Here is a 26,408-nt window from a genome sequence, read left to right as displayed (position 1 = left end):
TAAAGGAGAGAGTAATATGACTTTATATCGACTTGAGAGTCTAATACATATGGCTTGCATGTAAGAGAATTACTTCATAGCTATGTTGATATTTATTATTATTTATTTCTGTAGATAAAATTCATTATACTGTCACATCACACAATATTTAAAACTGCTGTCTGTCCTGAATGTATATGGCTAAAAATGCTTCTGGCAGAGAGGCACCCCCAGAAGATATACATCTGGCTGGAGCTGTTTCTTACTCCTTTGTGTCTGACAGTTTCCTATTCCTGCTGGTCCCAGCCCAACATGCTCTTCTGCTGAATGGGAGGGTGTAGGACCGGAGCGATCAGGACACAGAGATGCTTTTGTTGGGTGTGTGATCCTGTGGGAATGAGACCATGTGACTTGTGAATGAGCCACAACTAACTACCCCACCAATTTCATCCTTGAAAGCGAATGCTGAGGATTTAGTAAGTGCTATTCTTTTCATTCCTTTACGTAAAAAATACTGGGAAGCTAGTTCATGTTTCATGAAAAACTGTTTCATTTCCTCATATCAAAGATACTCTTGGTGTTTCCTTTGAAAGGCTTTAGTGTTCCCTTTAAATTAAAAAGGGATTTGAAATTTCTCAGGCAAATCTGTTTGCTCGTCTTGTGTTTTTTGATGTTCTTATGATAATACATCTAAATGAGCTGATTTATGAGTTGGGGATTGAAATCTCTCAATATGTGCATACTGAGAAGTGACATGGTTCTATTAAGCAGTTAAAATAGCCAGACTTTCTTCACTGAGCCTTTTCCATCCCCTCGCATCTGCCACTGCTAACAAGTCAGTGCTCAACCTTCTTCTTCAGGGAGATAAGCACTCAAGTCCTGGTCTACAGTCGATGGCAGATTTTCCGTGAATTTCCTTTAGCAGTTCTGCTTCTGATTTCTCAAGGTGATGAGTGATTGGTGCTAAATGAGAATGACAGGAGGTGGTGAGCAGCCTGGTAACAGGGGAAGGTCAGACTACATTATAATACCATGGATAGGAATGGTAGCTGGCCAGAAGTCCAAAGGAGCCCTGTTTTAAGGACATCCACCCAGAACCACAATTCCCAAACTTTACCAATCCCCTGCTGTTAGACACTTGTGAACTCACTTACAAAGTGACTGTCTCGTTACTACATGTCTACCCGTGGAGCTGGTACATATTACAGCTATTAATTACTTCATTAGCTTAGGCAGCCAAAGTCTGCATGGTGGATCTCAAGGTGTCTTTCTTGTTGATGATGGGCAGGAGAATGTTGCAGGATGCAGCATAATGGAATTTCTGCTTTCATAAATTATACACAAAGCTACTTAAGTAAGCATTTTCTAGGTTGTAAGATCAAGCATGGCTAAATCAAAAGTCACTCTGGTGAAAACAGTGTGATTACACCTCTGTGAAAGGGAACATAAAGGCCATTCTTTCTAAAAAATAATTTTTATTTTCCTCATATGGCAGTTAAAAAAGCCCCATGCTTGCTGAGACTATACCATATCCAATTCTGAATTGTAGCTAAACAACTGTAAGTTCATGTCTGTAGTAAGGAAAATAAATATAAATGAGAAAAACTTGCTTCCCTGGTAATAACAGACATTTAGAGAATAAAGTTAATTTTAAAAGACTACATGAGCAGATAATACTTTATGATTATGTAGTTTGTTCTTTAAAAAAATCAATGTTCCATTACTGTTTCTGAAAAGTTCTTATTGATGAACTGCCCAGAAGAAGGATCCATCTTGTGTCTCTCTTATTTCATGGCCTTTCCCACAGATCTCAGTTCCTTTCTTGGGAGTGATATGTTCTTCAGTGTTTCCTTTTAAAGACCTTATTTCTTTCATGATGAATTCTCCTTCATTGTCTGGTTTTAGATATCCCACAATTCCTTAAGCAAACTATGAAGAAAAAGCTCAGCAAAAATTTCTAACCTTTCACAGACTTTATTCTATGCCAATCTTAAAAAATGATGAAGACTGTAATTCTAATGTTCATTGAACCATCCTACACTATTTAATAAAGGAAGTACATCTCTGATTTATAATGTTATTTTAGGATTTGCTACACTATGCTCCAGAACAACAAACTAAGCCTTGAGCATTTCTGATGGGATTAATGACAAAATGCAGCCTAAGGCAAGTGAGCTTGACACTATTGGAAACTCCAGGTCAAAGTCTGCAGTGTAAATTATTTGTTGAGTGCAAATTTTATTAGAAAATAGACAAACTATTATAAATAATGAGATAGTGTAACCCTTGTTAATTTGGTTTCCATTGCACATGCAGAAGTATGTAATTTATACAAATGCAGGAAAGAGAAATGGAGAAGTATAAAAAGCAATTCAAAATTAAGTATAAGGGAACAGGGATCCCTCTTCCTTGTTTGACTAGTTAGGGTGAAGATTCACTGCTCTGGTTGATTTGAGGTAATAAGAACAGCAGATCAAAGTTGTTAGTACCAAGGCTTCTCACATCTCCAGTATAATTGCTTCTTCCCAGTTGCTTTTAATTTGTCACACCATCAGTACTTCACTACATATGTGGTTTGAAATGTTACGAAATGAGACTTCCCCATAAACCTTTGCTTTCTTCACTGGGGGCCTTGCTAGCAAGCAGCATAATAATGTTTTGTTCCCATCCCACAGATGACATTTACACCTTGGCTGTCAGATCACCATCACCATTACTCCCATTCAAAAAACTCTTCCTGTTCCTTCCTTCTTGTGTCAACTCTGAATGACTTGTCAGTATCTGCTGTGCAGCCTACCTCTCCATTTTGAGTTTGGTGAAGTGCCTCAAATATCACAGTTAAGAAGAAGTGATAAGATTTAATCCTGCAGCTGAAGGTGGTAATGCCAAGCGACCAGATTCCTGTTTTCCTCCACCTCTTTCTTCTTGCAAAACACAGAGGAAGAATGGCTTTCTGGGACCCCTTGAAGTTATGACTACTTTGCTCATGTTGGGCTGGAGGTTATGGGTTGGATAGATGAGCTAAAACTGGTCAAAATACATCATCCTTTGGATGTGTGATGACCAGGAGTGGGTCTGGAGCACTACTGGAACAGGAACCACAGGAACCTCTGGCATCAGGAGCTGGTGTCACACTCTCATCATTATCACACATTTCTTTGCACCATCTTTACATATTTCTGTTTTTCATTTTGATAGCCCTGCAGTATTTTCTCCTCTTCCTGATATTTTGTTGTCCTGCTAAGTGTCATGCATTGGCTCAGTTTTCTCAAAATTTTTACCACTGAGTAGGTGGTATTCATGTGCTATGTTGCTTCATCTCTTACTTCTGCTTATGCTAAATTCAACTCACAAATGTTTTTATTTCATAATGATATAATTGACTGTGCAAAATAAAAAGCACCTACCATCAGCTATGAAAATGTCATCAGTCTGATTCAAAACCAAAACCAATTAGCTAAATGAGTTGGCCATTCATTAGGCCACACAAAAAATCATGTATTTTCAGGGATGTAAAACAACTGTATTTTGACATGTAACTTACTAGCATTACAGAACAAATTGACTTACTAGAGTTCTGAAACTGAATCAAGCAGAAATAAATATATATTTAACAGCATTTGGGAGCTGAACTTTTCAGTTATGTCACTGAAATGTCTGCTTGTTATTTGCTGCATGTAGTGGCTATTTTGCAACTTTTTGAAATCAGATCTGTATTATATTTAAGTATTTTTTTCACATAAAACAAGAAAATTAGGCCAAAAGGGAACTTTTCATTTTAATTTTTAATGTTCAGTTTTTCTTCAATTTTGGGAGTTTTCCTCTTGTAACACATATTAAGGAAAGAATTAAAAGTTTGGCATTTTCTTCTGGATGGCACCATTAATAGAAATTTGTTCCTATGTTAAAATATTTTCTTGTAAGTTCACTGAATCTCTGTCTTTATAACAGACTGGAACACATTTCCATTTTTCCAGTTAATATTTACTGTATTGAGTGTGAGTTTATGTTTTTTATTATCAAGATGATAAGATAAAATGGAAGAGCAGACATAAACATATACAATGCAAGTTATTCCCAGGTAAAAGCCTACCTCTCAATTTTTTCCTCACTTTTAGTTTATCCTGGAATTGTTTCTTTCAATTCTCATTAATTTCGAGACATTCAGGAAGGCAGTAGTTCTGTAGTGTTGTGCATCTTTGCTCTCATTTCTTCTCATTTTAATAACTGTGAGTTTGTTTCTCAAGAACTTTTGCCTAAATTTATATGAACAATCTTCCTCTGGCCTTCAAAGCTTTTTTTTAACATACCTGTCAATATGTTGGATATTTGGGTTTCTTCTTGTCCTGGGTTGAGTGAGTGATGGAGTTTTTTGGTGGCAGGGGAGGGGGCTATTGGGGCGGCCCCCTGTGAGAAGCTTCTCGAAGCTCCCCCAGCTCCACGTCAGCTCCACTTCTGTTTGGGAAATTGAGCCAATCAGCTGCACCTCTGCGATAATGTATTTAAGAAGGGATGTGGTGACGGGCAGTCGGACTTGTGAGGAGGAGTTGCTGCAGCTGCATGAACACCAAGGTCAGTGGAGGAACGGAGGAAGAAAGGAGGGGGGAGGTGTGCCGGAGAAGAGACCCCCTGTATCCTGTGGGGAGACGGCAGGGTGGCCCCCCCAGCCACCCATGAAGATCTACGGTGGAGCAGACACTGATTTATGGCCTGTTGCTCCTGCTCGGCATAATCAAGGTTCTGTGCCCAAAGAAGGCCGGGGTCTCATGGGAAAAGGTAGCCCCGCTGCTGTAATTCAGTGCTGGGAGGATTTCAGCATGCGGGGGAGTCCCACGCCGGAGCAGCTTGGGAAGGGCTGCAGCCGTGGGAGGGAATCCAGTCAGAGGAAGTTAGTGACCCATGACGGAGCAGTGTGGGGAACGCTGCGGCCCATGGGAGGAACTCATGTCGGAGAAAGTTTGTGGAGGACTGTCTCCTGTGAGAGGGGGACCACGATGGAGCAGGAGGAACAAGTTTCGGACACTCCCCTCACCGAACATGAAGGAAGTGGCAGCACTGACTGCACCCCCCATTCCCTGCCCCTGCGCCACTGGGGGAGGAGGTAGAGATATCGGGAGCAGAGCTGAGCCCGGGAAGAAGGGAGGGGTGGGGTGAAGGTGTTCTCAAGATGTGGCAATGCTTCTCACTGTCTTACTCTGTTATGTGTTGTTAGTGTCTGTAATAAATGTATGTTCTATTTTTATTTCCCCTAACGAGTCTGCCTCTTGCTCGTGATCATAAAAGGGGGATTTTTCCCCATCCCAGTCCTATCTCGGACCCCAAGCCTGGCTCTCTGTCCCTTCTCATTGCCGGAGGGGAAGGGAGAGAGAGCTGCTGCATTGTGGTTGGCTGCCAATCAGGCCTAAACCATGACACTTCTCCAAGAAGAGGGGACTAGCAGAACATGAGTTAAGAACTGAAACATCTTAGCAAGTGTCTGCCCTGCTACCAGCTCCACCGCAAAGTGACTCCATTCTTTCTGTTTTCAGGGCAACCAGTTGTGTCATTGACCATTTTGCTCTCTCCTGTGATTTCCCACTGCTTCATATTTTTGACATGGATGAGCCTCATTCCAGCAATGTCTTCTTGCCCTAGGATGGAGTCTAAGACTACCGCTGGGTGCCTGGACCGCTGCTGTATGTTAACAAAGCAACTGTTTACACACAGCAGCTGGACAACAGTTTAGTGTCCATGTCTCCTCACTGCCACATGGGAGTTTGAACCACTGAGCTGCAAAACCATACTTCTCATTGCTCTTTTCTCTCCCCTCTTCAAACAATCTTTAATGTATTTTACAATTTGATGTAGATTGGAGAAAAGAGATGGAGTGTCTCTTCTTCCTCATTCCAGGCTCAGACAGACTGGAGCCTGGGGACCAGCACATTCCCATGAATCTGAAACTCCTGTCACTTCAGACAGGCCTGGAATTAAAGTTTCTCCCACCCTTGAATTAAAGAGAAGTAGAGCTCCCACCAAAAAAAAAAAAAAAGACTCATGCAAACTGAAGCTGTATTACAAAGGCATGATACAAGTGCTTGCAACTTGAAGATATATTGAAGTTGTTTTGTATCATAAGTTTCTAGTGGTGAAATTCTAGTGGTTAAATTAGATTCCACAGTGATCACTGCTCTGAGTTGGAAGCACCAAAATCTCTCCACACTCTGTTCTTTCTTTATTTCACTAGGGGTTGTGGATTCCAATGCAGGACCTCTAAAAATGAGGGCTTGTTATTTCAACATCAGAACATTTCAGTCCCTTTATGGCTCTAATCCAAAAGCCTTCACTTCTTTAGAAGCATTTTTTCACCCTTTATATAATTTTATATTCTTTATAACCAGGAATATTATTTATTGAGTTTCCAATCCTCAGTTAAATCTTTGTCTTCAGATATCTCTGAATTAAACGGAATAATGCAATAATTTAAATACATGATGTATTGAAGCAAATATATATAGTCTTTATTATTGGTTCTTACAGGCTGAGAATGTGAGATTCTGATTCCCCAGAAGACATGCTTGTTTAACTATTTCTTGGTTTTATTTGGAAATAATGCCTTAGCAAAAGATGTAAGGTAATTATGCTGTTCTTTATCATGTTGTCCATGTTATCAGTTAATATTCAGATATTAATGGACATATAAAATTTTATGCAGTTGATTATTTTACTTTGAAATATTTGATTCACATACTCTGCCAGATGCTGGCAACAATGTGAGGCAAATTATTGGGGTAGTGGTTCTGCCTGGCCTCCAGTTTCTCACCACTATTAAATCCTGGATTAAACACTATTAGTTCTCGCAGCCAATAGGTCCATAATCTTGTAGGAGGAGACTGTTCTGGCTACTAAATTAATTACAGAAGGTCTGTATCTTTTCCTCTGTTTTTCTTTTCTGAAGCACTAGTTGGGATGAAGAGCTTCCTCATTTTTATTGGTACCTTTCCAGATTACAGAAGGAGATAATCCCTAAAGAACTGGCTACCAGGCACTAAAAATGGAGTCTTACGTTTTTTCAGTGATTTATTGCTGTTGTGATCTTTCATTACATTCACTCTAGTTATAAAGGGGTGGTGACTGAAGCATGAAAATGTCTTACTGTGGGTTTATCAATGTTGTCATGTATTTAAGACTTAAAAAACCACTATGCTGTTTGGATATAGATTGTGTCAACAATAGAAAGTGGTTAGACATGGCATATTTAAAGTACTATAGCCATCTAGAATTATTCATTGTGTGTTTTGTATTCTGACAAGACAGTAGGGGCAAATTTCCTCTCTGGCTTAACTCTGCTTGTAATTTTTTGCTCAGGATTTGGACAGCAGACAATCTGGTTTGACTGAAGTGCATGCAAAGTGATCTGAAAATTAATTACCTTTTCAAAAATGTGAATTATCCTTTCAAAAATGTGATAAAGGCTTCAGTAACTGCCCATTTCTGCTGCCATGGACTAATTATATTAGTTAAATGTTACTGACTACTTCAGTTCTGGGTTCCTTACAAAGATAAAGATTCTGGTGATATTAGTGGAAGCTTTGCTTGTGTGAGGAGTGTGGATTTGTACACTTGACTTTTTATACAAATAGAATGGAAACAGTAACAATTTTGAGACCTTCAGGGTTATTTTTAAATAACAAATCTTGGTCCCAGAGAAGTCTCTGGGAGTTTTGTAATTAACTTATAACATGTCACTGGTTTTAATGACATTTAGTTACCAAATGTGGATTAATGGCACCATGGTTTAACTGCATTTTTAAGTGTGGCCCTAATGGCATAGACTTCAGTAATCCTAAGAAAGTAAATGGATGTCTAAGTACAAATTACCTTAGAATGACTGAATAATAGCTGGACAGATAATAAGCCAACATGAATTAATTTATGAGTGCAAAATGTATACCTAGCAGGATTAGATGGACAGAAAGGTTGTCTTATTTAAGCATATTCAAATTTCATTTGTCATAAAATTTTGAACAAATCCTATTGCTAATGCAGAAATATTTGGGTAGCCCTGCTGTGGGCCCCTCTCACATAATGAAATTAAGGAGCAGTGCAGTGTCTGATAGAGGGCACATCTTTCTTGATCCTCCTAATCTTTTCCCATGTAATCAGCCTTATGAATGTAGAAGGATTATCCTCCAATCTCCCCATGTGGTGGTAAGAGGTGGTAAATCAGGTGCTTCTTGTCAGATCAGCAGCCATTGAAGAAAGCATCTTAGGGGTCAGTTAAAAATCAACTAATTTGTTTTCTCAAATTTCTTGTCATTGTTCTGTTTGCTCCCATGATTCCTACTTACTTCTGAGGTAGTTTACTATATATTGGAATATTCTTTTCACATATATATACATTTTCATTTTTTTCTGAGCTTTGAAAGTAGTCCTTTATTTCTTTATGTCTGCCAACTTTTAACATGATAAAATATATTATGCTTTGTTTACCTCCTGGAAAACATAGATAACTGCACTCTATAAAGACTTCTATTATTTACATAAAGCTTAGGACGGTGAGGTGGTTTCCATCTCTAAAATGGCCTGGAATTTTAAATTGCCTGTATAGGATATACTGAGAAGCCAGACTGTCATCTTGTGTAATTATCTTAGCACCATTTGATTATGCTGAGCTTTTCCACATAAGACTAAAAAGAGATGAAGATGTCACCATTTGATAATAAGGTTAGCTATTTTTAAAGAAAACAACAATCAAAACACATTTAAGTTTCCCCATGTATTTCAGAGCAGTTTCTAAAGCAGTTTGCATTCATGCATGTTTAATTTATGTTAGGTCACTCATCATTTTAATTAACATTTATAATAATGTTATCAGCACCATAACTAAAGCAGGTGATTCTGTGCAAATTCAACAGGAACTTTGAAAATGTCAGAGCAGCTCTGACTCATTAATCTTCTTCTATACATGGTTCTAAACAAAATCCCTGGATCTGGACATAACCAAAATTTGGAGTAATTTTAAATTCAAGGACAGACTTGAAGCTGAACATACATGATGACAACATCTTCATCTGACTTCATTCACCTACTTACAAGGAAGCATCCCCATTACAAAAGCTGCAAATTAATTGTATTCAGAGCTGCACGTATAGCAACACAGACAAGGGAGAACACTTGCAAGCCCATACTGTAAAACAGAATAGGAGCCTGCCTTGTTCAACAGAGACACAAGTACTTTTTGATCTCCAATAATCTAATATTGTCCTCCATTATTATAGTAAATTACATTACAACTATGTGCAAGAATGCTGGAAATACCTCACTAGGCTATATGAGGTGGTTTTTCTGGACTTTAAGCAAAGTCTGCTGCTTCTTTCTCATGGTTTTGGTCTGGATTTCTGTCTCTGGATGTTTTTGAAGAAGACTCTACTGCAAGCCCTGTGCAGGAAGCTGAATAAGCAAATACTCAGAAACCCATTGCCCAAGAGAAGTCACTTACCTTTTTCACATCAGGTATATTAAAAAACTTCTTGGTATGAGCAACCCATCCTGCTATCCCGATATCCAGAGGAAAAACAGTCTCATTGTCTGGTTTTACCAAATTCTCCTCAAAGCTAGAAGTTGGAGTGACATTGAGAAGCCTGGTGGCTACCTCTGGAATACCATTTCGGGAACGACAAACGAACATACTACACCGATCAGCTGCCAGCAGCTGTGCCAGCCTCTGCAGGGCCTTGTGCACTATCTTTTCCATAGTGCCTCCTTCATCCTGGATTTCTGTTAGCAGCTCAAAAAGTATGTTACACTCCTCCAGACGGGACATGTCTTTGAAGCTGACTCCTTCCTTCACATCGCCAGGGCTCACTTTAAAGATACTTCCCAGCACTTCTGCCCTCATTTTTCGGTCAAAATACTCCTTGGCAAACTGGGGGTTGTTCTCCAAGTATTTTTCAACGACATCTTTATTTACCTCAACCATTTTTGCTGGATTGTTCTTAGGATTTCTTTTAGAGCTGCATCACCATCAAAGCAGGAGTGGTAGCAAGAAGTCCTAACTTGATACTAGTAAGAAAACAGTACTTTCTACATATTGTATAGCTCACGGGCATAGTACATTCACCTTCCCCCTGTGGCTTCCAAGCCTTCTGAAACTCTTGAGATATGGCAGAAGGCACTGGCTTAGCATCTTCTTAGTCTGAGATCTTGGAAACTGCTAATTAAAGAGATGTCAGGACACTGAACCCCTGACCATTCTTAGCTCATAAATCCTAAGGGAATAATTTTAGCATTTTAAACTAACCAATTAATTCTTAGACCTTATAAAATTGTCTGATGTGTAGATATGTATACGTGTATGTTATCTCCTTCATTCACAGTATATGTATTGTACTATACACACAAAAGTTTCCATTGAAACTTTGTATGAGGAATTCCACTTACATACTTAGCCCACATTATACACATGCACAGATGTACACACATGTAGTTGTGAGAGGTACTTATGGGGAGGAAAACAGAATGTTACAGAGAAACTTTTAAAGTTGCAAAAATTTAGTTTTACTCAAAATCATCAGGAGATGATCAAAATTGGATTACTAATAGTAAATAATTACAAAACCATACATGTGTAAAATGGGTGAAATCCTAAAGACCTTACAAAAGTCTGAGTTTGCTCAAGTGATTTACCTAGGTGAAGATGGAGTAAAAGAATTAGAATTTAACTCAGGACAGCCAGATATGACTGTTTGGTGGTTGGGTTTTTTTCCCTTTTTTTTTTTTTTCTCTCCAAAATAGCCTAAAGGAAAGAGTAAAATAAGAAAATTGCTTGAATTCAAATTGGGGTTAGGAGACAGTAAAATTTTTACTCTCTAAGCATAAATAACCAGAAAGGGTCCTGCAAGTAATGTAGTTTCTTTTATGCCTTGTTCAGAAAAAGTGGGAGTTCTCTGTTCTCTTAAATAGCAGAAAAAATTGTAATAAATGATATACAGTGGGCGAAGAGGGAATCTTGACTCTGGCTGTAGCTTTATAACATGTCTGAAGTTTCCTACTCTTGCAAGTTCAGCATTATTCACATGAATGGAAAAGGAATGATGAAAACTGTGTTGAATTTCAGGAGCAAACACCCCAGGGCTACATGAATGAGAAGGCTGAGTTTGAGTGCCAGCTACAACAGTAAATGAACTGTGTTCATTGAAACAGAGCTGAATTTCAGCACAGTAGGAGGTCTGCAATATAATTAATCTTATTTCTATTTGTGGCATATGTATTTATCAGAAGCAGAAAGAGATTCTTGGTATAAGGAAACTAGACCATATACCCTCTGGCAATTCTTAATTTGAAAAGAGTAATTATCAAAGTACAAATTTTATCTGTCTTCCAGAGGCCCCAGTGTGTCAACATCCATTGTTATCAACAGATCTAAAAGAATCAACATGAGCAACTGACACTGATCCTCTCATGCACAAAGAACAGGTCAGTGATTGGTGTGTAATGGCAGCTAACTCAGTACATTCGTTTTCCTGACTGTGAGATGAAACGCTGTGTAAGATAAATTTTTGCCAGACTGCAGTTGACATAAAGATTTAAAAATGCAACTGAAAATCATCACAGTAGGGACACATTCTAGCCTGGTTCCTTTTCTCTGTCTGGGTTACTTACCCCTGGCAGCCTGGGGGGAAAGCATGCGACCCTCACTGGTGGGTGTGTGATGTCACAGCATCTTCTTTACAGATGTGAACTGGTGGTACTAACTTTGTGGCAGACTGTGTAACTGCAGCACAGCAAGATGTTCTCACCATTGTATTCATGAACGGACCACAAGAAAAAAAGAAGCGGAAGAAATGCACATATATCTTAATTGTTGATTAGTTTCATGATTTGATCAGTACAGTATAAAAGCAATAGAGACTTGAAAATAATTTTATATGTATTTACACAAAGTTAAATTATTTCTCTTCATCTGTTATCTTCCTAATTTCTAGCTCAATATTTTTCATGCTGCTCTTTAAAAAAGAGGATGTTGAAGAACTTCAATTAAATTGTGTGAAGGAATATTAACATTTTTTTTGCATTATTTGTTTGGTCATATTTTCTTACTGACTTTGGAACATTCTACATAGTAGTTTCCTTGAAAAAGAAAGGGTCTATAGAGGATCTGTCTCATGTCCAGCTAAAACATTCTAGAAAATTATCTTCTATATAAGATTTACACATTCATTTTTATCACATGTGAGAAACCAGATTTATAAGCATTAGTTGTTCTTTATATTGTGATTACATTAATTCTATGAAATAGAGCAGCCTGTCACTCTCTGGAGGGAGACTAAGTGAACATAGTCAACCTGACCAAGTTACACTGTTTTTTTGAGGGCCAGGAGGGTTGGTGGGTTAACATTTTTGTAAGCTTACAGTTATATTATCATGTGTGCCTTTTTTTTTTTGATATGCAAGATCACCTAAAATGCTTATCATGGTTCCACCAAATCTCCCTCACGCCTAGCTGTTTTACAGATGATGAACTATGCTGTTTGTACTTTGAGATAACAAACAAAGATCATATTTTAATTAGACACTACTGTAAGGTGATAAATCTTTCTTTGTAATTAAGTATTTCAGATGCAGCTGGGTTGTCATATAATCATTCTTAGATCATCAAACAATTTCTTTTTCTTGTCTTAATTTAGATTCAATCTTACAATTGCACTCTTGCTCTACAAAGTGTGTGTGAAATGGCATGGAAAGAAGTATCAGAAACCAATAGAAGTTCTTTATGAAGTTCATGTTTGGAAGATAGTTAAGTTGGCTTTTTTCAACAATTTCTATATTAGTCATGTTATGTTTCATCGTGAACATTGTGTACATGTTGGTTAACCATGAATAATTAAGGCAAACCAAAAAGCTGAAGTGATTCGATAGAAATCAAAATGTAGTTTGGTACATAAATGTACTTTGCATTTATGGAAGTCTGCATTTTAGAGTGAGAAAAATGCAGTGTATTTGTATTGATACTTTTTTGGTTTTCTCATATTAGTATTTTAATGAATTTTGTAAATAAGATCATTTAAACATTTTGAAGCACTAGTGTTGTAATGAATTTTAAATTTTCTGTGCAGGAATAAGACATTTATTTTCTGTTCTATCTCATTTACTGTCCTTATTTTCCATGCTATTGATCATTTTATCTTTAGTAATTCTAATTCATATTTGTATTTATTATAAGAAACTATACCAAAAAATTATTTCACATTTCTGGTACTTTCAAACATGATTTTGCTATCATCTTTCCTGGCAATTTTTTAGTAAGATCACCTGTTGAGAAAACACATTTTAATGTACGATCCATTATATGCATGGAAGTTTAACACTGGAAACTAACCTTGCATAGGCATTTTCACTGCACTTTCAAAGGCAAAATTAATATGCATTTGGCTTTGATTCTTTTCCATGCTGAGGCTCTTTGATTTAAAAACATGATGGGCACGGTGCTGTATTTTTCAAATTGTTTTAATTTCAAAGAATATCAGAAATATGTATGCTTTGTGATTTTAATACATATTATGTCATTTGCCTTTGACATTTATAGTTACTACAGAAATCAAACTATTTATGGAGTAGTCCTCAGTAGTAGACCATTTCTGAGCCCTTGTGATACATGCAAAGTCCTAAGAAGGTTAACTGACAGATACAGTTATTTGAATAGGTTCAAACAGCATGTAAACATCAAAGGTATTTATAAGGTTTCCCAGTTCAACTCAGTGTTTGTATCTGAGCATCTCTGTCCATCTTGATACAGTTAATGTGATTCATGCAGTTAAGATTTTTCTGAAGAAACACAGATCAAATGTGTTTATTTCAGTGGCATGGCTTTTGATGTGGATAGTTTTGTGGCTACGGTCTGGGCATTTGAGATTCATATGTATTATCCAATAAATTAATATTCATAATTCAGATTTTTTCATAAATGATTAAGGTGTGAGATTGGATCCTGTACCTATTTACAATAGATACTGTGTGTCCCTAAAACAGTTTTTGGCACTGAAATGTTTTGGTGTCATGTATCTGGTATGTTTTGGGGACCTTTATAAACAACCTCAACTTTTATGTTTCTTTTAAAATAATTTTCTGTCCCTTTTCTGACAAAAGTAATCTTAAAAAATGTAAACACTGACGACAGTAAATTAGCTGCTTTTCTATACAGCCACAGATTTTCATGATCCCTTAAAACTATCAATTACTAGCTCTGGATGTTCATGAAATAAGTAGTCAACAGAGATTTTAGATTCTAGAGATTTCAGATTCTAGAGATTTCCTGAAGTAAATGGCCAGTCTAGCATGAAGGGGTTAACCTGAGTTGCCAGAGGCACTGTAGCTTTGACCACGAGCATGGGTTTCTTGGTAGCTTGGCTTGAATTTTAGTATACGGACTAAGCAAAAGACAGCAGCCTTTTAATCTCGTCCACTCTCAATTTACTCCACGGTGATCTTGTGTTACCTGACCATTGTTTATTACTGAGAATATTACTCAGCACCACTGAGAAGGGCCTGACTCTGTCTTCTTCATACCCTCCTGCTAGATATTTATACACTTGATAAGATCTCCCCAAGCCTTCTTTTCAGGCTGAGCAGTCCCAGATCTCAGCCTTTCCTTTTGTCAGATTCTCTTATTGCTTGGTGATCTTCGTGACTCTTTGCTGGACTCATTCCAGTATGTCTGTATCTCTCATCATTCATAGCTTAAAGCTCTCCTCACGAGGCTGGCCAGCCTGTTGGCAAACTCCATCTTTGTTTCAACTTGTTTCCATTTTAGTAATACATCTAGAAAAACATTTCAATTCAGAATCACAATCCTCAGAAAGGTTTGCTAAAGAAAATAAAGGTACCATTTTAAACTAGGTTTGTTTAAATACTTTTTATAAAGAGGTCAATGTAAATTCACTCCTTAAGCAGAATGCCAAGTCATTAAATTACATAAACAGGTAGCATACGGGCTGGATCAGCTTGTGCAAAGGCTGATCTTTTCAATTCCATTCTGTCCTTGACCTCTGTACTCAGACTGCCACCAAGGGGAACAGTTGTGATGGTGACAGTGTACGTAGTTGTCCCTTACAAAGTACACGGAGCTCCTTGGCTCAGTTCATGCCATTTGTTGTCACTTGTTAATATGAGTCTGGTTCCACAGGGCAGTGTCTATGCTTGGATCCACTGCTCTGTGCACACAGTGGTCATTTATTCCCCTGAAAAATCTGCCTCTGATTGTTTAATGGATACCCATGTTTGTGAATGGTACTCTATAAATAAATAAGACAACAAAACGTCTTTCAATATATGTGAAGTCTGGCTGGAAATGGATGCTCTGTTTCCTATTACCAGTTTTTGAGCCAGCTTTCTCCCAAGAACTAGACTTATTCTTGTGACCACAAATAAAATTCTAGTTCTTTTAATACTTAAAGCTTCAGTGTCGCAGAGTTAAAAATGTTTTAAATAGTAAGCTGACTCTCATTTCTCCCTTTTTAATATAAAGTCATAAATGAAACTAAATTAACTCCAACAATGAAAGCTTCTTTCTGCCATTTTCTTTGAAAATCTGACCTTTTCTGTGTATTTTCGTTGCTATTCCTAATAGAAAATATCGCAGAATTTTACAGGCTATTAATGTAAAAAATATTTCAATCACAGAATCACTGCCAGAAGTTAGACCCTTTTTAGGCCTCTTGGCAAAATTCAAAAGTAGAAGACTTTTTTCCCTTTCAATTAAATACAGTTCCAAAAAATACATGCTGACTTTTAAAAAGCTTTCTGTAATATTCAAAATATGCTGCCAGCTTCGAATGACAGAATGGGAAGTCATACATGAAATTTGTCAAGCTTGCTGTTGAACTTAGCACAAGTTTTGTAAATGTATGCTTTACATTAGAAGTTATTTGCATGTTTATGTGTTATTAATATCTTAATAATTCTTATAAATTTAATTGTCTGAGCTTTCCCAGAACCCAGCAATCATTTGTTGCCATTGACTTGATCTATGCACATTACTTTCAGAATCAATTGAAATCCTGACCCAAATTCTGTTCCTTTCTGTTTGCATGAGAAGTACAAATCTTCAAGTGGCATATCCAGGTTCCAAAGATCCGGATGAGGATCACTTGCTGGCATAATTTCTCAACTGAACCCATAGCCCAAGTCAGTACAAATGATGATTAACTGAGGCACAGTTTACACTGTTTATGAGTTTACATAGTTGTGCTGGCATAGCTACATCTGTTAGGACTGAGAAGAAATTCACCCTTGAGTTGCCATAACAATGCTAGTCTGCCAGCAACTTTCCGTCCCTCCTCTAATACACTCCCAATCTATATCCTAGATATAACTGACAATAAAAGAGCCTTTTTGCCTAAAAAGCTTGTTTCATTGAACCAGGGAAGTCTAAGTGTGGAAGGACTTCATTAATGTAAACTGTGTCTCAGGTAGACAGAATTGGAAGTATAGCTAAATGAGAAGAAGCATAGAGCCAAATTTTTACCACGTTACCTTGAAATTGTACTGACTTGCCCAGATCCTCTTCTGCAGTTGTTGAAATCTGACTGGGAAATACTGGTGTGACTTCACTGTAGCTGTGCTCCCACAAATCCACAGTGATAACAGTTCAAAAGGAGAGTTTTCTGAGGCATTGCCTAAAGTTTGTAGAGATCCCAGACTTGAGGAGCTGAATCAATTAGCAGTCTCTGCCAGGCACCTCCATCAGATATGAGTTGCCAAACATTGCAGGGATCAGCGGAGACACACAACTAAAGAAATGCTGTGCCATGGCTAAAACAAAATTATGTGTTTCCAATTTATTTTTGTTGATGACCTCAGATTAATTTAAGAGACTGTAATGGATCTTGCACATATTTAGAACTGATGTTATTGAAAATTATTAACAGAACTAAATTTTTGTTTCAGTGAGACCTGGATTGGTCTCCTGTCTGTAAAACTGCTGAGTACAACGTGCCATAAATACAATGGGACTGCTGACCTAGATTTTCAAAGTGGTCAAATCTCATCAGGTTTTGATTAATTTGGATGAGTGACTGTAGGCTCCTTTGAAAACCTCTGCAATAGAATTTTCAATGATAATTATGTTATTGACAAAATTTTATAGGAATAGATTTGATCCTGAAAGAACCCCTCTGGAAATATACAGAAACATACCTATTTTGAATAGGACAAACTTAGGAGAAATAATAATATTTCATGAATTGTCAGAGAATAAAGAAATAATTGTTTTCTTTCGTATTAAAGAAAGTAATAGATTTAAAGCTTATAAATTAAGCTGTAATCACTTTTCTTGCTCTTGGTTATATGAGACACTAAACAAAGAAAATCCATGTTGATTTTGATCTTGTAAGTATGATGAATTCATATATTAAGACTAGTGAGTGTTTTGTAAAAGTTTTGTAAAAATGCATATATATAATTGGCATCACCATTGTCAGAGGCTGGAGCAAGTTTCTAAAAGCCACCAGAGGGATATAGATTGCTGTTTCTCTTCAGTCTCTGTGGGAATTAACAAACTTGAAAATCTCAGCTGAAAAATTGAAATGTTGACTTATTGAAAGACTAGTGTTGAAAGTTTCAGGACAATTAATATGCATCAACCTTTCTGGTCACTTGTGTTAAATATGTTCTTTACTCCAAATAGAAGGTTAATATTAAACATAATGGAATTTTTAGTATCTGATGTTATCCAGGGAATCAAAAGCTTCAGAGCAGACTTGGAACAGCCCTGAGCATTTGATGTTTGAGACAGTGAACAAAAATACACTCTCTATGCAAAAAAGCTCCGACACAAAGCAGAAAAGGAAGATAAATCAGACTGTGCCACTGTTTACATTACATATGAAAAAGATTGTAAAGGGCACAACAGTAAAAAGCTTAATATTTTAATGAATATATGAAAGGAATAGAAGACTGAAGTAAATTTTTTGGAAAAGGCCATGATGAATAAATTGTTTTAATTCTGTACATCAGCTACTATTGAACTGGTTTTTATACTACATCTTTATCTCTATATTTGAATTATATTTTTGCTTAATTCTTAAAGTAATTAACACAGACCTTCAGACCTTTCAACTAACAGGCTTCTGCCTTTATTCTTTCAAAACTGAGGGATGAAAAAAGTAGGTGAATTAGTTCTCTTGGTAACAATCATTCCTATCCTGCTCTGGTTACATGTCTAGAAAATAATTAACAGGTTTTCTCTAATGCTTCCTAAAGATGTTGAAACTATAGAACAAATATTGACTGAGAGGCAGCAAAACTTGCCTAGACAGGAGAAAACAATAATGGTTTATATAACTGAAAACACTTTGCCAAAAACTGAACAGAAATTCTGGAAGCTCTGATTTAAAATTGACGTCAAAATGGCCAGATGTGGTATGTACATGCACTCAGGTATTTGCAGGCCACACATATGTCCTGCCACCTTTGCAGTATGGCACAGAAGTGCTCTTTTGCCTTCCTGAAGATTTGCAGAGCCCCAGTTCCTGTCCCTGGAAGCCAATCCTGAGATGTTTTAGCCAACCCAGCCTTTGGGAAACAAGAGGGAACCAGTCATGAGGACCTGAAGAAGTTCTAGCATGACCAGGCTTTCAGAAACAACAGCAGAAACTTGCAAGTATGATGTTTGCCACTGTTTATCAGGAGAAGAGAGGAAAGGAATTTGAGGAGGAGGCGGAGGAAACAAGTCTGCGTCTTGTAACTGGGTTGAGCACATTGGGTAAGAAGGACTCTGAACTGCAGTGTGTAAAATCACAGAGGAGGTGGAGGCAGCTCAATCTCCCCCATGCAAAGATGGGGTGCCTCTCTTTTCCTTTGTTCTCCCCACACATGTGCACACCCTTTTACCCAGGTGTGAGTTCTGCCTTTGGGTTAGGAAAACCAGAGAGGCATTTGCATCTATTGTCTGCTTGTCTGCAGGTTGGGGTCAAAGACCACCTGAGCCCATGAGTGTTACACAAGAGGCTGTTACGATGTGGCCCCAGACTGCAGCATGCATCAGTCCTCCTCCTACCCCGCCTCCAATGCTGGCTGTCTACCTCAGGGGGGTTGCGAAAGCCTCAGGACTACATAAAGCATCCCCTCTCTGGGCACCCTGCCACTGCCATCAACACTTGGGCTCTCAAGAGGCTACAGGGACTGGCACCGTCTGTAAGGGACCCTGCTGTAGTGGGCTGGGGACAACCTTGCTTGTGCATGCATCAGGGAAAGCTGCACAATGTCCTGGGGACCTGTCATGGCAGCCTTCCTTCCTCACTGGCGTGACAGAACCTGTTTCTGATGCTATTCTCTGTTTGCTGTTGCTGCAGGGACAGGATGGCCCACACAGAGAGAGCTCTGCCCTGGCTGCTGCTGCTGGCACTGGCCTTGCTGGGCAGCAGCGTGGCGGAGCGGGACTGCCGAGTAAGCACCTTCAAAGTCAAGGAGAACTTCGACAAGACCAGGGTAAATCTTCTTTCTCTCCTGATCTGTGATGTCTTGCCTAGCTCCTCTTCCCAGGCTAAAAAAATCTGGCATTCAGTAGCACCAGTGTGTTCACATTTTCACTCAAAGTCACCAACTGCAATACTGAGAAACAGCAGAATATGTTGTTGCCCCCATCTCCACGGATGCTGGATCCTGATGCATCTGATAAAAGAATACTGCAGAAACTGAGGTTCAGCAGACTGATCTCAAACTGTATGGTCTAAACAAAAGGAGTATAGTGATTTGATTGTTTCTATGAAAAATTAATACTTTGGTGTTTTCAGACATCATTGCAAGGAAAAAACATCTATACATAGACCTGTCAGGACCTGCCAGTTGTTATCCTCTTCCTACCAAATTTTGTATTCTAAATACTGGAGAACTACAGATACAAACAAGATACCAAAAAATGTCTTTCACAAACCCTGGCTGCACTAGAACATACTGGTGGGTTTATGCTGTTGGAACAGCTAGATTTGTTTCTTAGGTACAACTGTGAGGCATGGTGTTAAAGATCTGCATGTCCTCCCTCTGTCACCTCCCCTAGTTTTTAATGTCTGTCTGTAATGTATTCCATACTTCTGAGTTTAACTGCAGCCTTTCTTATTTCCGTGCAGTACAGTGGCACCTGGTATGCCATGGCTAAAAAAGATCCTGAGGGCCTGTTTCTGCAGGACAATGTAGTAGCCCAGTTCACCGTAGATGAGAATGGACAAATGAGTGCCACTGCAAAGGGCAGAGTCAGACTTTTCAAGTAAGCTGTTTGCAATCTTCCTGTTCTTTCATTTCACTAAGCCTCTGCTTCATTTACTGGTGCTCTAATCCTACCTGCTATCCCTGCACTAGTCACACAGTCCCAACGAATCGGTGCTGTTAGGTTTGATTGTGATTTTTTCCTTCTCTCTGGCTACAGTAACTGGGATGTCTGTGCTGACATGATTGGCTCTTTCACTGACACACAGGATCCTGCCAAGTTCAAGATGAAGTACTGGGGTGTTGCCTCTTTTCTGCAGAAAGGAAGTGAGTACTTAGCTATAGAAGATGCATAACTACTTATGAGTCTAGTTATGTTGTATGTTCGTGCTGGGGAAGGAAAAAGTAGTGTTGGATTTTCTAAACACACTTAAAACACATAACAACTATCATACAGCAAAGCCTTAATGTGAACAAGGTAATCACTATTTTTCATATGGGGCAGCTGGTTGGTTCTCTTTAAACAAGTGAAGACCAGGCTGTGTATATCTTTTTATTTCTTTTGTTTGTTACCCAACATTATAATCGTTAGTCACTGTTTGGAAAGAAATTAAATATATTAAAACTTGGTTTAGTTCAGAACTCAGTTACTGGATGCTTCTGTTCTCTCTGAAAAGTCTAACATCAGACTTGGTCAAGCAGGGAAGAGGATTTTGCAACTGTTATTTTGCTTGGTCTCGTGTCTGCAAATTTGGAGATTCATCTGCTTTAAGAAACAAATATGATCCAGTATATATATTCAAGTTTTTCTGTCATCTGTCACACCCTACGCAAAATTAGTTTATTGAGCCAAGTAGAGATTCAGACACTTGTAGCTCAAGACATTTCCATGGATTGTTTCCAAGAGAAGCAGGTGGAATCTGGAAGTGATTTGAGCTCCATTCTCTCCAAAGACAGTTACAAAGAATGCTTTGGATGCCAATTGCTCTTGAACTGTTGCTGAATCTCCTCACAGCATGCTGCTGAATCAAGTTTTCCTGAATACTTCAGATTGCTGGCTGACCCCAGAATCTACCTTTCTAAAACCTGTGGTCTTCACTCACAGGAGACATGGGGAAAAGAATATACAGTGTTGCCTTCACCAACCCAGACATAGTGCAAGGGAGGATCTTTTGCTCCAGGAGAGAACAGTGCAGAGATGACACTTACTGCAAAGACCTAGGTTCACTTCTTTTAGCATAGGGTGTCTTTGTGACCAGGTATTTATCAGATTACCTAGCTAAATAGTTAAGAATTATTTGAAACTATAACTGTGAGAAGAGGGTTTATGATAGAGCTTGTAGCAAATACACTTCTAACACATGGAAACTGCATAATATTTTTCCTTAAAAATACAATTTAAGTAACATCCCTGGCAGGAAAATAGTTATGGTTTTGAGTAATCTGGAGCATGAGTAGCATGACCAAGACCACCTTTAGCTTCTCTATTTGTTTTGGGCTTTTTTGATTTTTTTTTTTTAACTATTTTCTGACTGTTCCCCTTTCTTGGTTAAAATATGAAAACTTTATTTGTACTACGTGTTAGCTATGGTAATACACAGTTCTTTTTTGTGTTTGCTGCCATGTTTTATAATGATGTTCAGGCATGGATTTACATGGCATTTATTAGCACTTTTTCATGCTGCTCTTGTTCTGTGCCCATATTAGAGGAGGAGCAGTGATGTCAGCCATTTCCTCTTCTTTCCATCCCTGTCCCTGATAAATATGCTTATTTTCTTTTCAAAAAAAAAAAACAAAAAAAAACAAACAAACAAACCTCCCCCCAAACCATGTAATTAAATATTGGACAGAGGAGCAACCTAAGAGCTAATCTGTTATCAATTATCCCAATCTTTGTGTTATGTCCTTCACAGAGTTATGGCAGCTATCTCTTCAGATTTACTGGATTTTACTTGTGTCTCTAACACCTCTTCTTCTTTGCTATGGTTTCTTCCAGATGATGATCACTGGGTAGTGGACACAGATTATGATACGTATGCTCTTCATTACTCCTGCCGCCAACTAAATGAAGATGGCACTTGTGCTGATAGCTATTCCTTTGTGTTCTCCCGGGACCCCAAGGGATTGCCTCCAGAGGCACAGAAAATTGTCAGGCAAAGGCAGATAGACCTCTGCTTGGACAGAAAATACAGAGTTATCATTCATAATGGTAAGAACATTTTTTTCTGAAAAATTTTATTTCAGGGTTTAATAACTAAAGCACTGGGAGTCTCTTGCTCATTAAAGAGCAAATGCATGAAGTCTTTTACTTAGTGGTTGTAATATTGTCTTTTCAAAACTGGAGCTTGTAGTAAGTTATTTCCAACTTTTACTTCCCTTATCTGAAGGAGAGCTAAGGTGTATAGCTTTTTATGTGGCATATCACATCAGCTGAAACAATAATTAGAGGAAGTTGTAAAACAATTAAATCAATGTAGTATGAGTAAACATGGTAAGGATAAACTTCATAGTTGCTGTAAAAAGAAATTGTGTCTCTAATCAGAACTCTGTCTTTCTCAACAAAATAGTTGGTGAAGGGAATAGAATGTATTCTCAAAAACTTCTTTGAAAAATTCTTCATAAAAGACTTTAAAGGAGTTCCACAAGTCTTGGAAATTATACCTTATAGCAGACCCTTTCCCACAGGTCCTCATGCCAACCATTTCACAAAAGGTTGTGGAAGAGGGGCATATCCCTCATACTGGAAGTATGGCCTTATCTTGAGTCATATATTCAGGCTGAGCTTGCAACACAGGAAAAGACACAGATTAGCTCACTGTGCTTAGGTATATTAGAAAAGGCCAAACAGTAATTTATGCTACTTTAATCAGTGATCTAGAAAAAACTGTACTATTCTTACTGATAAAGATTACACCAGGAGTGGGGAATAGTAAAGAATGAAGACAGATCAGAATATGTAGGATGAAGAAAATAGTAGTGTACCCATCCCTACACCACCCCTGGCGTTCTGGCAGACATGATACCTACAGAAAACTTGACTGGTGAATCAGCTGAATGTGAACTCCCAAGGTAATACTGTGGCCAAAAGAATTCTTGGATGCATAAACCAAGGATGCAGAAGATTAATTTACAGACTCATATGAGACTGTTGTGCTTGGCATAGGTCTGCTTTCTATGTTTGGTGATAATCCTAATGTGAAAGGGTACTGAGGATGAATTAGAAGTTTCAAAGACAAGCAGAGAAAATGATTGAAAGTGTAAAATGTGTCCTCTAATGAGTGCTTCAAAGACCTTGGTCTTTTCTCATCAGAAAGAGGTTAAAGGCTGACTTGAGCAAAGTCTATTCTTGCCCACACAAGCAATGGGAATTGGATAATAAAGGATTTGCAAATGTAAGAATAATAAATTAAAATGGATGGAACTTTAAACTGGACACATTCAGAGCAGAAATAAATAGCCATTTGTTTAACTCCAAAGGTCATTAACCTTTGGAACAGTTTACCAAGAGCTGTTGTATGTTCTTCATCACTGAAATCTGTAAATCAGGATTAAAGGCTTTTCTAAATGACATGTTAGAATAAACTGGGATTGACTAAAGGAACTTTTGTGTATTATAAAGATGGTCATAACAGATGAGCACAGTCAACTCTTGTGGCTCTATTACCTGTTCATCTGATCTATAAACAGAGAGTAATGTATTGCCATGTTGTAAAGCAGGTATGCTGATAACAGGGTGCCTGAAAAATCTGCTAAGGTGGGTGTGTTTAGTATACTGATTAGTGACGTGGAAAAAGTGCCTGACAGCAATGAAAATAAAAATTTTGTCTTGAAAGAGAATTTGGAGACAACATAAATGACAGTTGAGCTTTAAGGCAGTCAAGACAGATACCATAAATGCAAATGAAATTGGCTTTTGTGAATGATGTGTATGATTGCATAAAGGGTAGGATAGAAAAAAAACAATGCCATTGTATAAATTGATTATACTTTCTTCTTTTGAATGCTGCATTCACTTCTCTTTAAATTAAGTATAGTAAGAATAAAAAATTCTTAAGATGAGAAAATAAAATGATGATTAGGGATGTTTTTGTATTAAATCTGAGATAAAGTCTAGATATACAGCTGTTGTGCTGTGACTTTGAGAGGTATGTGTTATGGTGGTTCCTTGCATTTCTGTCAAACCCAGAGAAAGTACTATCCCACTGTAAAATCAGGATACTGGGCTAGTCCAAGTACCGGTCTGATTCAGCATGGTGGAATCTGTGTTTCTATTATTTCTATATTATATGAGGCTTGCAAAGCAATAAATGTATTGTCAATCTTTTCAAGAAAGTATAAACCAAAAAGAAAAATTAACTATATTCATTTATTCATAATTTGTGATACAACTTTTTCAAATATCTCAGAACTTTTACATAATAGAATGCTTGTGTTTTTTCACAGAATATAGAACCAATAGTGTAATTTAAAAATTAAAGCTCAGAATGTCTTTTGAAAGTTCAGCCTTAGTCTTTGACTTCCTAACCTTAATTTAAAAGTGGATTGTGCTCCTTCTAGTTTGTTATAGAAATATCAAATCTACCAAGTTGCTCCGAGTGCTGTATTCTTGTCTGCTATCCTAATTTATATTCAGATGTTGGGTGTTGAGTGCAGTGTCTGATAAGACAGTGTGAGTTCTGTACTGTTTGTAAATGAAAAATAGTAGCCTGGGTCTTTAATGCTGTCTGCTTTCTATTGAGGATTATGCCAGAGTTTATCTTTATGAGCCCAACACCAAAGTATAAATGAAACTTAGAGCCAGAAATTTGCATTTTCCCCTTACTGTGATCAGGACCTGTAATTACCATAGCATTAGTTGATTCTGAAGTCTCCAGTATCATTAAGCCAAAGTTCCTAAAGCAAGGACACTTGGGAATGAGATAATGATGAAAACATTTTTTGAAAGAGTTAGTATCAGAAACTCTTACAAAATTCACTTCATTTCTTATGTGTGGATTGGAAGTCTTGCTACTTTAGTTTTAATTCTGCTATTAAGAGCTACAGAATTAGTAGCAAAAAAAAGACAGCTTCAATTGTCTGTACTGACCTGAATTCCATTGTTATTTTGGTAAAATTTTGACTGACGTTAATAGATGCTGTAGGAATATGCTTGTATATGTTTATAATTGTGCATATTCTGCCTGTGTCTTGAAGCTATTTTTTTTTCCCCAAGATTTTTCATTAGCTTTTTAAATTAATGCTGTGCTCAAATTAAGTTCTCCAAAAAACCTAGTAGATGTACAAAATTTACCTTGATGGAAAAAAAAAAATCAAAAACATCTGTTCTTTGTATACTGACTCCTTAAGGCAAAACGGAAGCCTAGGAAATTATTAGGTTTTTGATTGCAACTTATATTGCGTTTCTGACGGTAGCGCCTTTCCAAATATGGATCAAGCTATGATACACTTAGTCTCAGAGTAATAGCTCAGGTTGCTTGAAGTTACACAATGTGAGTCGGACTACTTGTAAATACAAATGATGTCATGATTGTAGCGTTGAAAGCTGAACCTGCTGTTAACATTTTCTAGAAGCGAAAATTGTGAATTAAAGAGTGATATATTCCTTCAGCTAATTTACTATTGCCATTAGAAGTTTTGGAGGTCAGGAGAGTTTTATTTTGTTGAAAGACATTCTAAAATTAGTAATTTTTAAAAGGCCAATAATTTGAAGCTTGTTAAAATAAATAAGTAACTCTCGTATCACTGATCTATCCAGTGCCTTGTTTGACAAAGTATTAAAATGCTCAGGACAGGTGTAACAGATTGGATGAATTCCTGTTTTGTTCCAAGCTGAAAATTCTTTAGAATTATAAACTGCAGAGCAAGGTATTGGCATTATCATTACAAGTAACAGACTGCTGGACTCATATGCATGCATTTTAAATTTGATGGAAGTTTGTATATTTTAATTTTGTCTGCTGTGGTTGAAAACCAAAATTTTGTTTTTTGTGTTTCAGGATTTTGCTCTTAAGAAGATCCAGAACTATGGAAAGAAAGCATGTAACAGCACCCTGGATGTAAAGTTAACACATTGATCTGGTGTTCTCTTTAAAACCTTTTAAATGGCTACATTTAGATTGAGTATATTTATCTGAGCTGTGTAGCTCACCTTGTTAATAAACCAATGAAATATTTTAATAAACTTGGATTACAGGGGATGCAAATTGCTTGTATGCAAATCTGTATATATGTAGACATTGGTTTTATTAGTA

The 26,408-nt window shown here is 37.5% G+C and overlaps 2 protein-coding genes across 5 annotated transcripts in view; one reads left to right on the top strand and one right to left on the bottom strand.

Annotated features, from left to right (window-relative positions):
- Positions 1–16,745, bottom strand: part of PDE6C (phosphodiesterase 6C) — a 38,269-nt gene extending 21,524 nt beyond the window's left edge. For 3 of the 4 annotated variants that reach the window (XM_033000340.2, XM_033000410.2, XM_033000270.2), the window contains exon 1: positions 9,458–10,129. In XM_033000340.2, the coding sequence (XP_032856231.2) occupies positions 9,458–9,937 (480 nt within the window). In that variant the 5' untranslated portion in view covers positions 9,938–10,129. Of the gene's footprint in view, positions 1–9,457; positions 10,130–16,488 lie in introns of those variants that run through there. The other variant, XM_033000493.2, reaches the window with a different exon arrangement.
- A 2,478-nt stretch (positions 16,746–19,223) lies between these two features.
- On the top strand, positions 19,224–26,354 carry RBP4 (retinol binding protein 4). The gene is made up of 5 exons (XM_033002162.2): positions 19,224–19,443; positions 20,082–20,218; positions 20,378–20,484; positions 22,154–22,366; positions 26,154–26,354. The coding sequence occupies exons 1-5, from the start codon at positions 19,279–19,281 to the stop codon at positions 26,165–26,167; spliced, it is 636 nt and encodes a 211-aa protein (XP_032858053.1). The 5' UTR covers positions 19,224–19,278; the 3' UTR covers positions 26,168–26,354.
- The last annotated feature ends 54 nt before the right edge of the window (positions 26,355–26,408 follow it).

The sequence above is a fragment of the Tyto alba genome, unplaced genomic scaffold (genome assembly GCF_018691265.1).
Source record: "Tyto alba isolate M040663 unplaced genomic scaffold, T.alba_DEE_v4.0 Super-Scaffold_1, whole genome shotgun sequence".
Lineage (NCBI taxonomy): Eukaryota > Metazoa > Chordata > Aves > Strigiformes > Tytonidae > Tyto > Tyto alba.
This window is presented reverse-complemented; position numbering and strand designations above follow the sequence as displayed.